At 32.3% G+C, this 14,868-nt stretch overlaps 1 protein-coding gene across 1 annotated transcript in view; it reads left to right on the top strand.

Moving 5' to 3' along the window:
• The window catches only part of PIK3CA (phosphatidylinositol-4,5-bisphosphate 3-kinase catalytic subunit alpha), an 88,358-nt gene extending 74,685 nt beyond the window's left edge, over positions 1-13,673 (top strand). The window contains exons 14-21 of the mRNA XM_027540417.1: positions 886-1,057; positions 2,755-2,861; positions 3,388-3,509; positions 4,341-4,419; positions 7,386-7,556; positions 8,144-8,261; positions 8,367-8,518; positions 9,309-13,673. Of these exons, the coding sequence (XP_027396218.1) occupies positions 886-1,057; positions 2,755-2,861; positions 3,388-3,509; positions 4,341-4,419; positions 7,386-7,556; positions 8,144-8,261; positions 8,367-8,518; positions 9,309-9,579 (1,192 nt within the window). The 3' untranslated portion in view covers positions 9,580-13,673. The remainder of the gene's footprint in view (positions 1-885; positions 1,058-2,754; positions 2,862-3,387; positions 3,510-4,340; positions 4,420-7,385; positions 7,557-8,143; positions 8,262-8,366; positions 8,519-9,308) is intronic.
• The last annotated feature ends 1,195 nt before the right edge of the window (positions 13,674-14,868 follow it).

The following is a 14,868-nucleotide window of genomic DNA, read 5'->3' as shown; positions in this document are numbered from 1 at the left end:
TTTTCTATACTGAAAGTATATTGTACCATGAACTTTCTCAGCTTTTTCTCTTTAACATTAAATAAGCAGTAAAATTAAAACTAAATTTTATACAGGAATGAGAGCTGAAATATTTTTAAAGACTTTGATTCTACTTTAAGAAAAGTAAAGTTTGCCATGTCTAGATTAATGTTGCAATTGATTTCACTGTATGTGTGGGTTAAGATATTCCTTAACCACCCCCCCCAAAAAAATCTTCCCTTGGAATTCAGAACAATAATGATGAAACCTTACTAGAAAATAAGATAATTAAGAACAAAAATATTTTACAGAATTGATATATCTAATACACAAAGTTAGAGGTCATAAACCATGCACGTTTTTATAAATTCAGAAACAGGTTTATAATTAACATGTTTTTTTTTTTTTAATATTAAATCAAAAATTGAATCTGGAAGCTAGGTTTAAAATAATTTAAATTCAGGCATAGTACAGAAAAGGGACATATATGTCAAGAAGAGTCAAATAGTGTTCACTGAGCTCTTCATTCCCTCCCTGTTCGTTTTATTATTTTTCTGCCTGATTTCCTTTTTTCATGTTTATATATTCTGTGCTAAGACTAGTAAATGAAAGGTAGTTGAAATAAACCTAAAATTCTAGATTTTTTAAAATTTATATTTTCAGGAACTACCTGAAACTCTTTAATTGTTTTGCTCCTAAATGATAGGCTTTATAATTAGTTAATATGATTATATAACATTTTTTGAATTTAGAAAATGGGTTTTCTTATTTTCCTACAGAAGGTTTTGTGTATACTCATTTACAGTTCTCTCTCCCTCCCTCTCTGCCTCTTTCCCTCCCTCCCTTCCTCTCTTGCTCTCTCGTTCGCTTGCACTGGTCTTCTAGATCTGAGATGCACAATAAAACAGTTAGTCAGAGGTTTGGCCTGCTTTTGGAGTCCTATTGCCGTGCATGTGGGATGTATCTGAAGCACCTTAATAGGCAAGTTGAGGCTATGGAAAAGCTCATTAACTTGACTGACATTCTCAAACAAGAGAAGAAGGATGAAACACAAAAGGTATGTGACTCTTTAGTGTGTTTTTGAGACTCCTTCATTGCAGTAGAGCAGGGTTATTTGAGAGCCCATTATATATGCCTTAGAATTAGGCAGTTTAAGATTTTGATCCAAGCAATATAATGTTAGACACATTAGTCTCTTGAGATTTGTTTTTCCTCATCTATAAAATGGGACTAATACACTCCTCATAGGGTTGATGTGAGAATTAAACCAGATATACAAAGTACCTATCATAGTCCCTAGAACATGGAAGGTGCCCAGTAAATATTAGTTCCTTCCTCTTTACATTCCTTTCTCTTTTATATAGCCCTTTTTAATATTCTTTTCCATTATGGTTTATCACAACATACTGAATATAGTTCCCCATGCAATACATTAGGACCTTGTTGTTTAGCCCTAAGTGTTGAAATTGATTTTTCCTTACTCTGTGTCATTTCTTTTCCATTAGTAATGACCCTGAAAATGAGCAAAAAGAAATTTAGTTTCTGTATTTCTAAGTTTAAAGTGGACTCAGTCACACAGTGAATAGTTCACACATTCAAGTCATCTGCAGTTACATAAAGGTTTCTCATAACTTTTCCTCCTCCTTATCTATTTTTCAGTCTAACACAACCTACAGTAAAAAGTGAGATTATTCCTCACTTCTAGTGAATGAAAAAAAGAACATTCCAGTTTATTAGGCAGTCCCCAAAGGACAATGTAAATTAGTAGTAGTGAATAAATTTTTTCAACATCATCACCAATATTGCTTGAAAAGAAACAACTTTAAAAGAAAGTTCGTGTATTAATCTAAATATCAGTATGTAACTGAGTTGATTTTATTGCAATTGTAGTATGTAAGTTCAAATATAGGTTATTAGAAAATAATTGTACTGATTCTACTGCTGGAATTGTGAGTGAGAGGAAATTAGACTACTTTGAAATAATAAAATTTATTATATTGTAACGAAGGTAAGAAAAAAGAAATTAGATATTAAATTTGTAATTTTAAGTATTCTTCTAAACTGAAGTTTTCATATTGATTGGTTGGCTGTGATAAAGTAGACTAAAAAAGTGATTTTAAAAGGATGTTTCTTTCCAGCTATGTACTAGAACTTAGTAGCATGAGACTTTTCCCAGCAATCCCCTAGACCTTCTTTACTGAACAAAGAATGTGGTGTTTTCTGAAAAGCTTAAAAGTCAGACTATTAAGCTAAGCTAACATGATGTCTCCATAGTTTTTCCTCTAGAAGAAAGATCTGCAGACTTTTTCTTAAAAAATCAGATAGTAAATATTTTAGACTTGGCAGGCCACACAGTCTGTTTTAACTACTCAACTCTGCTATTCTAGTGTAAAAGCAACTATCAAAACGAATAGATGTGACTGTGTTCCAATGCAGTGTGACTTAGAAAAACCAGCGGCTGACTTACAACCATAGTTGACCGTGCTTTGATCTAGAGCCAAAACATAGCCTCTGTCAGGATACAGGACCTTCTTACAGGAAGGTACACAGTACTGTAACTCTCACCTCTCTGCCTGAGTTGTGCTGCTCTGTGTTATAGAGTGTTATAGAGACCCTTCTAGTTAGAATGCAGCCAGTCCAGGATATGGATTCAAAAATTACACACTGATGAGGTTCCAATGCGTAAAAGATACTAGCAGTTAGTTTTACCTTTTATCAAGTCAATTTCTAACCATGATTATGCTTATCTATCAGGTACAGATGAAGTTTTTAGTTGAGCAAATGCGGCGACCAGATTTCATGGATGCTCTCCAGGGCTTTCTGTCTCCTCTAAACCCTGCTCATCAGCTGGGAAATCTCAGGTAAGGAACTTTATTGGCAGTTTTATTGATATATTTAAACACATACTTTCTCTGAAGAAAATCTTGAAAAAAGTCAAAATGTCCATAATAATTGTATTCAATAATATATGCATCTCTTTCCTTTTCCTACCCTGTAAAACAAGAGTAATAATATTTTCTTAAGTTCGGAACTGCATTTATTCAGAATGAGTTTTTACTGCTTTAACAATAGAATTTAAAACTTTCTATGGCCAGAATTTGTGATATCATTGGATAAGAAACAGAATGTAATATCTGTAAAACTAATGATTATATACCTATATTTGTGGAAAATACATATTCTATGTAGAAGAAGTTTTTAAGCTTTTTGTTATGTATTTTTTCTTTATATGCCCTTAGAAATTATTTCATACGTAAAACTGAGGAGAAAGTTTAAAATTGCTATAACAGTTCAAAAAGCTATATAGTGTATGTATTTTGAAATAAATTGAGACTGTAAAGAATAACAAAGCTAAGGTTCCAAGTAAAATTTTCAACTCTGTTAAAGGCTTGAAGAGTGTCGAATTATGTCTTCTGCAAAAAGGCCACTGTGGTTGAATTGGGAGAACCCAGACATCATGTCAGAATTACTCTTTCAGAACAATGAGATCATCTTTAAAAATGGGGATGGTAAGAGTATTAATGGACTTATGATACATGAACTTAGCTATATTTTTATACACAGGATATTTATGAACCATGAAGATTATTGAAAGCCATTTAAGGAATATGCATGTGGTAAAATATGTGATATTAAGCAGATGTCATAACCTTTAGAATATGTATTTATAATTCTTGAAATGAAAAGATGTATTCGGTTTAGAATCAGAAGGCCTGAAAATCATTTTGCTTAAATGTATATCCATTCACTCCATAAATATTTGACATGCTAGGCCCTGAGGTTGTAAGAATACACAAAACGGAATCCATGCCTTCTTAGAGTTTATAGTCTAGCAGGGAAAAAAGAGACGTTGAACAAATAACTACAGAAACAAAACTACAACCTGGTAGATATAGTCTGCTAAGGAGTCATAAAAGAAGGTCCTAATTCATTTGGAGAATAGGCTGTGGGGGAATATATTTTTATATCCTGTATTCTATATACATTTGAAATGTATCATGGATAGGTTTCCATTAGGAAATGACCTTTCAGCTCTGAATTCTGTTAATTCAAATATTTTAATATAAACATATTCAAATTTAAGGATTCAGAAAAATAAGTAACTTATATATTTTAATTTTTTTGTGAAATACGTGCCCACTTATCCTACATTGTTATACAGATGTGTTTATGTAGATACTTTAGAAATGGGTTAAAAACTCAGATTATTGCTTCTACAGATTATTTTGAAGAGCAAATATAATTCTACATATTTTCTGTTTAAAAACATTGTGATGATGTGATACTCAAATTTGTGCTTGTGGCATTAAGTGGTGCTGTACATATTATTTGAATTTCAGATTTACGGCAAGATATGCTAACCCTTCAGATTATTCGCATTATGGAAAATATCTGGCAAAATCAAGGTCTTGATCTTCGGTAGGTAACCAGTAAGGCGACATGTATGTTGTAAGTTATCCTGAAAAGGTAAACCATTAGTAAATATTAATTGTAAGCTATATATTAATTAGAAAGAATATAGTCATATATCTATAAATAAATGTATAGAGTAATAACTAACACTAGTGGAGTACACTGAGGTACTTTCCATTTGTCCTCTTCTTCCTTGGCTCAGAATGGCTAATGAGATTCAGCTAAGTTAGAAGAACTGTCTCTCATAAGCTGGTAAAGACTGCAGTTGCCTCCATACTGTCACTAACAGTCTTCCCTTGGTATCTGCTGTGGATTGGTTCCCGGATGCCTGCTGATTCCAGAGTCCATAGATGCTCAAGTCCCTATATAAAATAGCATAGTATTTGCATAAAAGCTATGCACATCCTCCTGTATACTTTGTCAGTTCTAGATTACTTACAATACCTAGTATCATTAAAGGCTGTGTAAATAGTTGCCTGTGTGTAGCAAATTCAAGTTCTGCTTTTTGGAACTTTCTGGATTTTCTCCCAAATATTTTCCATCTGCAGTTCGCTGAAGCCAAGTATCCAGAACCCACAGTTGTGGAGGGCCACCTGTATTTAGGAACAGGGCATAGGAGACACGAGACACAAAAGGCCCCAGTTTTCATTCAGAAGTTAAGAATTTAAAAGAAAGTTTCTTTCTTGATATTAATTTCCTAATTCTAAAACTTTATAAACTCTTTAATCTTGAGTCAAATTGCAAATTAGTGACTGTGCAAAAAAGCATCTGAATTTAAGCGAGCTATATTATTGAAAAGTAGATGGATCTTTGGAAAGTTATTATGTCTTTTAACTTAAGTAAATTTAAAGTTTAATTTTTTAATAATAAGCCTTATAGGATTATGTAACCCTTTAGAAAATCCTTATTGGATTATGTAACCCATTATGTAACTATGAGCATGTTCAATAATAATAATAAAATTAAAATAAGGAAAAATGGTCAGGAGTACCACCTTAAGAAATTCCTGTATTTACCGGAACAGATAGAAGGAAAGATCACAGAAGAAAAATGATCAAAAGGGTAGGAAGACCAGAGTAAGTAATTCACAGATCCCAGACGAGGGGAGAGAATTACAAACAATTTACAGTATCAGTTGCTTCAGGAGTTTAAGAACATAAGGACTATGAAAAAGCCTTTGGATTTGATGATTCATGGTTAGTTTTAAAAAGAGTCAGTAAAATGGTAGGCACAGAAATTAGGCTACAAGGAATTAAGTGAGAAAGTGAAAATAAGTTAAACTCTTTTAGGAATTTAAGAAGTAAAGGAAAGATGGAAAGTAGCCTATGAGAACAACAGAACAAGAAAAAACATACTTTAGTACTTATGTGACAGCATATTAGATACTTTTTTCATTGTCTCTGTAAATCCTCACATCTCTGTGCTTGAGACTACATGTCCTTTTTTATATTCTATGTGGTGAATGGGAAGTATCCCTAAAGCACTTCTGCTTCACATCAAAGTATGCTTACATCAAGGAAAAAGCATTGGTTGGTTATTTGAGCTGTGAGCTAAACTAACTGCTTTTATCCTGGAACATCATTTTGACTTAAAGAACAACTAATAGACAGAATGTGGTTATTCAGACATGGATGTTTGGCAGACATTTTCTTGAACATGAACAATGTCTTGAGTGTGAACAATATGAGACTCTTCAGAGAAAACAACTGACAGCATTTGTTGTCAAGGATCAAATTTGAGCTTTCAAGCAAAAATTAGAATTTTGAGGACCTTGTATCTACTGCTGTGAGCTTCCCCCAAATTAAAGATTTTTCTGATGAGATCAGTGACAATGTTAGCAACTGTGATTTTTTTTTTCAGTTGATATAATAAAAAAAAGTACCATAATTTGAAAGATCTCCATATCTGAGTGAACTAATATCTTCCAAATGACCAATGTAGGATATTATTAAGTCATGTATGGGTAAAAGTTCCATTCAGAGGCAAGATGAACAAATGGGTGGGTCTTCATGTTACAGAGTATGAAAAGTTTACTGGTACGGTTTCACTTTCCATACTGCAACTTGAGAAACTATCACTTATCAAGTTTTAAAACAGTGTAAAAGAAAAATTATCTGAAAAGACTACTACGATACTCCTTTTTCCAACTACATACCTGTGTGAAGCCAGATTTTCTTCATATGCTTCAGTTAAAACTTTGCATAAGATTGAATACAAACGCATACATGAGAAGCCACCTCAGTGCTATCAAGCCAGACATTAAAGAAATTTGAAAAAATGAGAAACAGTATCACTCTTCTAAGGGTTTTTTGTTTTGGTTTTTAAGGTTTTTCTTTTGTAAAAGTATTTTTATGTAAAGAAATATAAATACTTTAGATGAATTAACAAATATTGAAATTTTTAAATTTTAATTTCTAGTGTCAGTAGATATAACCCACATAAATAAAAGCTCTTTTGTATCCTTGATGATTTTTAAGAGTTCAAAGGAGTCCTGAAACCAAAAACTTAAGAACTGATACCTTAAGGTATCATTTATATGTCCATTAAACATCTTTAAGTTCACCCATATTTTTAAAGTCATAAATGTTTATAAACTTTGAGTTGCCACAGTGATCTTCATGCTTTTCTTAAGTACAGTTAAATGCTTTCACAGTTGAAGGTTACAATAAATGATGGCAGATAATTTGAGGATTTTTCTAGGAATGTTTGTCATTCTGTAATAAAAGAAAATTAAAACTAGATTAAAGGAGTAAGGGTCCCACTTGATAAATTTGCACATAGAATATTCCTTTATTAGCCCATTAAAATACTTGCTATTTTGGGGAGCACCCTTCTATTTGCTAGATGGAATGCCACTTGATTCATGAATCTCCTAATGAAGCCAATTAGATCTTCACATTAAAAAAAAAAAAAAGATACTTGCTGTTTTAAAATCTCATCAACTAATTGCAAATATCTTGATCCTTTTTCAGAATGTTACCTTATGGATGTCTGTCAATCGGTGACTGTGTGGGACTTATCGAGGTGGTGAGAAATTCTCACACTATAATGCAGATTCAGTGTAAAGGAGGCCTGAAAGGTGCACTGCAGTTTAACAGCCACACACTCCATCAGTGGCTCAAAGACAAGAACAAGGGGGAAATGTGAGTTTATTATCCTTTTCTTCTATGTTAATCTAAGTTTTCAATAGATAAATTTTTTAATGGTGGTGTATATTTCGAGTTAGACCAGAAGAAAAAATTGTATCTACTTTGGAAAAAGATGTGTTCAGCCTTTGAAATGTTTGAGGTTACTGCATTTAAATGATTAGAATTGTTTATAATTTGGTGAAATCCAAGAATGTAAAATCTGTTTTTCTTAATGCTTATTCTTTTTTTAGAAGTTAATGTTAAATTAACATTAAATTAATAAAAATGAAAATGAAAAATTTTACTCCCAATTCATTGTTAAAATGATTCAAAAATTTTATTTTAATGACACACTAAGTATTTTTTCACTATAAGAATTATGCTTTGGTCAGAGAATATTTAGAAGTTTTCTTAGAAACCGTTGATAACTTCAGAATCCTAAAGTTCATCAGATTTTTTAACATAATTACTTCCTTCCCCTAATGTCAGTGATTGTTTTCGTTGTTTTAATACAGACTTCACTAGAGACTCTGCCCATGTTTTCCCAGTTTGGACTGGATCATTCTGTACTTCCATACTAATGCATGCTTATTTCCTTGTAGATATGATGCGGCCATCGATTTGTTTACACGATCATGTGCTGGATATTGTGTTGCCACCTTCATTTTGGGAATTGGAGATCGTCACAATAGTAATATCATGGTTAAAGATGATGGACAAGTAATAGCTTCCTCTTTTTAAATATGTTGACATTCTTAAATTTACTAATTTGGAACATTGTCTTTCCGCATTTGTCAAACTAACATAATTTCTCATTTTTGGAAGCTGTTTCATATAGATTTTGGACACTTTTTGGATCACAAGAAGAAAAAATTTGGTTATAAACGAGAGCGCGTGCCGTTTGTTTTGACACAAGATTTCTTAATAGTGATTAGTAAAGGAGCCCAAGAATGCACAAAGACAAGAGAATTTGAGAGGTAAGCTGAAGAAATCAAAAGCACATGCTAAAGAATTCTTGCTAATATGCAATTGATATTTTTCAAGCAATTTACAATAATATATGTTATGTTAACATTGTAGCATAAACTGAATATTTCATGTGTTTATTGTGTAATGCTGTGAAAGAAATGGAAAGAAAAACCAGTTTAACTTATTGAATTAGTTAAGGCCTAAAAAGAAAGTGATCTTTAAACTTCTTCGGACAGTAAAAGTTTTTCTTTACTGCTGTTTAAAAATTGGAGTCCACCTTCTCTGTATTAGCGAATCATGTATAGTGTGCTACATACAATACTTTTTTAGTCATACAGTGTGAGGAATTCAGTCAGCCATGAATATCATGTTTGTTCATAATTTTTCTTACCACCTTATGGAGTATCATTAGTCTATCTGAAAACCTTAATGTACTTTTAAAAACCTTTTATAAAATTATCTTTTATGTATAGCTCAGTCCTGGTCCTAACCTAACCCTAAAAGCTTTAGTATAGACCAGTTCATGCATTTAATAAATCCTATTCTATTCCTAATGTGCCAGGCATTATTTTGGGGGTTGGTGACAGCAATAAACAAACTCCTTATGGACTCATAGAGTTCACATTCTAGTGTCAGGTCAGGGAGTAGAAAGTGTTGGTAAGAGGAATAGGGAGAAGAATGCTGTATGTTATAGTTTTGTCTAAGAAGGCCTCAATAACTATGTGACACTTGAGCAGAGACCTGAAGGTATTAACAGGATTTACTCCATACTGACCAAACTGTTCTTATTACTTGTAGGTTTCAGGAGATGTGTTACAAGGCTTATCTAGCTATTCGGCAGCATGCCAATCTCTTCATAAATCTTTTCTCAATGATGCTTGGCTCTGGAATGCCAGAACTGCAATCTTTTGATGATATTGCATACATTCGAAAGACCCTAGCTTTAGATAAAACTGAGCAAGAGGCTTTGGAGTATTTCATGAAACAAATGAATGATGCACACCATGGTGGCTGGACAACAAAAATGGATTGGATCTTCCACACAATTAAGCAGCATGCTTTGAACTGAAATGATAACTAAAAGCTCAGTATCTGGATTCTACACTGCACTGTTAATAACTGTCAACAGGCAAAGACTGATTGCATAGGAATTGCACAATCCATGAACAGCATTAGAATTTACAGCAAGAACAGAAATAAAATACTATATAATTTAAATAATGTAAACGCAAACAGGGTTTGATAGCACTAAACTAGTTCATTTCAAAATTAAGCTTTAGAATAATGCGCAATTTCATGTTATGCCTTAAGTCCAAAAAGGTAAACTTTAAAGATTGTTTGTATCTTTTTTTAAAAAACAAAACAAAACAAAAAAACCCAAAATATATAGAAATGATGGAGAAGGAAAAAGGATGATGTTCTCTTTTTGTCTTGCAAATGTTTTCTGTTTCGAAATGTGGACACAACAAAATCTATTATTGCATTAGGTCCAAGTAAACTGGAGTTTGATGTTAAATTACTTTAAGATTGGAAAATAATGAAAATTTCTTATTTTTCCATTGCTGTTCAATTTATAGTTTGAAGTGGGTTTTTGACTCCTTGTTTGATGAAGAAAAATGCTTGGGGTGTAAGGGACTCTTGAGATTTCAACAGAGACTTTTCTTTTTTAATAAATCAAACCTTTTGATGATTTGGGGTCTTATCTGCAAAGTTTGGGAAGCAGTCACAAATGAGACCTGTTACAAAGTGGTATTTTGAGTTTTGTTTTTTTTTTTCCTAGACAGTATTTACAAGAATCTGATTCTTATTTCCCAGGGAAATTCTGGGCTCCCTCAAAGTAAAATAATCATCGTAGAGAAAGAATGAGCAGGAATAATTTTTGCTCCAGAATTGTACAGTATTCACCTTAGATTGACTTTTTTTTTCTCCTTTTGCAATGAATTGAATACATTTTTCATGCATGTTTTCCAGAAAATAGAAGTGAGTATTAATGTTATTAAAAAGATTATTTTTTTTATTAAAGGCTATTTATATTATAGAAACTATCATTAATATATATTCTTTATTTACATGATCTGTCCCATAGTCATGCATTGTTTTGCACCCCAAATTTTTATTGTTTGTAGCAGCATGGTCAGCTTTTTTCTTGATCTGTGGGTAAGGTTCAGGCACTATCTCATACCAATGACTAGTATATAACTACTTAAAGAAAACAGATTTAAAAGTTCTCTTTCCTTTTATTGTCTTCTGTTTTCACTTGAATCGCCCATCTTCCATCCTCTTTTATAGTTGAGAATGCCTCAGTCATATGAAATTAGTTGCCAAATTAACACAATTTAGACTATCTTCCTAATTGCTTCACCCCTCTACCCAAGTAGGCTCATGAATAATACTTTATCATAAGGGGAATAGAAATCATGAACTTTTTACCTTTTAAGGCTATTTACTCAGTCTCTCCCTAGTAAAATTAGGACCTTAAACCATTTTAAGATCATGTCCCATTTCTAATCAGGGCTCACTTTCCAACTTTATTAAATAGCATTTGAGCACAAGATACATTCTTAAACATTTTGAAAAACATTAACCCAGAATGTAGGGGCTCAGGCTAGTCATCACTCTACAATCTGATAATTTACTGAGTATTTGAAATGAATGATTAATGCCCTAGGAAATAGCTTTAGCAAATGTCCAGGTGCCACACCAGAAAAAGTGCAATAATTTACTGACAGTTTTCTAGACTAGGCTTATTATTGGAGTACAACATTATGAAGAGTGCATATTGTATACAGCATCACTTAAGAATATCCACTTATGAAATCAGATCTATAGTAGAAGTCTTGGATAGTAAACAGGGACTCTAATACAGATACTCTTAATATTTGGCTATTTTAGAACCCTTAAAGGGCATAATTATTGGAGACTTAGGTACCTCACTAAAGTGTGTACATAATATTGCCAATAAGAAAGATTAATTTGAAAATTAGGGAAACTTCTCTAAACTGTCTTGGAATAGTTAAGGAGAGTTTAAACTCTGTTTTAAGCAGGAGACCAGATAGATTCTTTTGCAGATATCGGAAATTTCAAACTTATTAAAACTTTGTGATTAATGTTTTTTGTCTTTTAGATTTATTCAGTTAATACATACTAACATCCCAGTATTTTCTGTATTAGGGATTAATTACAGGAACGCTCAGTAAAATAATACAATTCTGAAAGAAGTTTTGATGGTGGAAACTGAGATTTTAACAGAGAACCAACTGTGTTTTACTGAGTGCCAAAAAAGCTTTGAGCTTCCTTGTACAAAGTTTATATAATTTTTGCATTTTTCACATCAATCCAGATAGTCCCTTCCCCTAGGACCTCTCTGCCACTAAAAGACAAGCCACATAGCTTATTTTATCCCAAATTTTAAGAGTTATTACAACCAAGTTAATTCCATTGGATGAAATGTAGACAGGTTCTATAAAGACTATAGATTAAGTGAACTAGCTAAAAACAAAGTGTATTTCAAACATATCCAAGCAGAGTTTATGCAAACAACATTAAAAATAAGGAAAAAGGGGACAGGTAGTACTCAGAAGGCAAGGAACCAAAAATTGAATTAAATTATTACATGGGATGACTAGGATATGTTTCAAGTCAGTGATAATATAGCTACTTCCAGGTACTTCAGTATCAGAGATCAGTTCCTATTGGCCAATTTCTATGACCAACCGTCCTTGTCATTGAATGTGGTATAACTGACTATTGACTTGACAGGTTCATTTGGCCAATTGAGCAATATTTCCTTTAATGACTATTTTGGAGAAAAGAAAAATAGGTTTAAAGAAAATAAAACTTAATTTAAACACATTTCTCGCAAGAAATAATCAACTATTTGAAAATCATGCTTTAACTTTTTATCATATTTTCAGCTATATAAAATCATTTATTTTGAAGACTTTCAGAATGCTGTTAATTTGAAATCTGTTAATCATGTTGTAGAATTTGGTTTTTTTAAAAAGATGTTTCTAATTGGATTTTTTAAAAAAGAATGGAATTTGGTCACTATTTTATGATAGAACCTAAGCTTTTTGTGGTTCTTAGTGTCCTCTGTAAAACTTAGTGTCGAAGTAATCAACTTTTGAGGTTTTCCCTTCTAATCTGCTTTATATTACAAGCCCTTTAGGAAATGGGAACCCGGTGAATATATAATGAATTGTAAAATATTTTAATGTGTAACTTTTTCAACTGTGAAACTATGACTATTGGTTTTTTGAAGAAAACAGCTGCTGATAAAGTATTTTGTGTAAAGTGTAGTTCTTATTAATCAGGAAAATAATCAATTACTTGATTAGAATGTATATATCCTCTTGGATTTTATTTTAAATGGATTGGTGATTTTCACGTAGGTAAAACACAGTCCATCTGTATTCTTTTTCCATCAAAAATCTAGTGATTTGGCATTTATTTTAAAAAATGTATGAGCAGCCTATGTATTTTAAAGGCACCATGGAAATGTCACAGTACATAAACTTGGATTCGTTTCTTAGTGATTTGTAAATCCATTTAATTCATACCCTGATCAGTAGTCCGTGTTTGCCACATTTTGAAGAAATATAATTTCCAGCATTATTTTAAATATAGCAAGTTAACTTTTTCTCAATGTTATAAATTCCTTTTGTTTCTGTTATCTGCACAAACTGCAGACCTGGGCTGGACCCACACATTCAGAATCCATCTTAAAAATTGATTTTGATGTCCAAGGCATCACTAAAATATTTCAGTTTAAAGACCATATGTGGTGTTAATGGATTGTGGTGCTTCTACTATTTAAAAACAACTTTCATACTTCAGATATTTTTGAGAAGAGGGGAATGTGAAGGGAGGGGGCAGAACAGGGAGGAGTTGCTTGAATGAGTTACATTCTTCATATCCGTCCTGCTCGGATCGGGCACTAAGAAGGCTGAAAGCTGTGAGAGTATGTTGTGCACACCATGAGGGAATTAATTCTTCATCAAGGATGGGATTGTGAAGGCTGAACTATACAAATCAGCACTGACAAAATCTTCAGATAATAATTCTTGGTGATAGAGAATAATACAGCTGGGCTGTTTTTTAAAATATAAAGACAAACCATTTTTATTTTTTAATTATCACATTAAAAATTGTAAATGTATCTTATGTACCATGGCCTGGGAAGCCTTTTTTCTTTTCTCTTAAGAGTTATTTTCACTTTCTGAAAAGAATATAGGGTTCAGCTCAAGATAACTATGGTCCTGATAAAATTGGATGGGTAACTCTACCTCAGAAGGTTAATAAGAAAAAAAAAATACATGAGTCACAATTCAATACTTTTGGCTCTGATATTACAGAAATTTGGAGAGCACTGTATTTTAGATTTATAAAGTCAGAGTTGATTTATAAAGTCACAGTTGGCATGTCCTGTTTTTAATGGCATTGGATACATTTAGAAAAAAATGGGTTAAAATTTAATCATTGCTCCAGCCATTTGGAAAAGGCAGTAGTGCTAGGAGGTTCATGGTACTAGGTTCCTGAATTTAGCATTTGAAATTAGTTTTGTTTTTTTTTATTGTTAGTGAAATTGATATGTGTATATTTGCAGACATTTATATTTGTATACACAGTACTTGCTAACCCTAGTCAAGAGACATCATTTATAAAAGGTGTAAACATCAAGGTTCTAAAATTCAGAAGAGTTTAGAATCAATTAGGAGTTTCCCAAGTTGGGGTGTTAGTTTTTACAAGCTTATTTCATTCAAGTGCTTCACTTGAGTAAGGGTTTGCACTTTTTGTCAAAGCAACGCCATTCCTTTTGCTTGGTTTTAATTATGTTCGTATTTCAGCCATGCTAGTTAGCATAAAGAGATAGTTATGAGCCATAAGAAAATCTTATGACTTAACTTTTACACAACTACGCTTAAGAGTTTTAGCAACAAAGAAAAAAGATCAGTCCACTGTACATATTAGCATAGATGGGTAGCTGGTTTTTACTACCAACAGTTGACTCCAATCCTCCTGTTGGTAAGAATGGGAAGGATAATGCGTTTTGTAAGCATTAAGTTTATGAATCTATCTAAAATATTATTTAATCTCTCACTATAATAATTCTGTGGTTATGCTAAGAGCCGTGTATATTTCTGGTGATTCTTTTGTTAATCCTTCTAGGATAGCAAAGATGCAGAACCTTCACTGTTCTATTATTTTCTCAGAATATCTTTAATAAGACTAACCTCTTTAATTCTAGTGCAGATTTCCAAATGTGGTCACTAGCCATTGATTTCATAGGAAAAAAACTCATCAGATTTATATTCCTATTGGAGAGCTTGGCCTTCATGATTTCTAGAAATGATTCTGG

This window comes from Bos indicus x Bos taurus, chromosome 1, assembly GCF_003369695.1.
Source record: "Bos indicus x Bos taurus breed Angus x Brahman F1 hybrid chromosome 1, Bos_hybrid_MaternalHap_v2.0, whole genome shotgun sequence".
Taxonomy (NCBI): Eukaryota; Metazoa; Chordata; class Mammalia; order Artiodactyla; family Bovidae; genus Bos; species Bos indicus x Bos taurus.
Note: the sequence above shows the minus strand (reverse complement) of the source record. Positions and strands in the feature narration are given on the sequence as shown.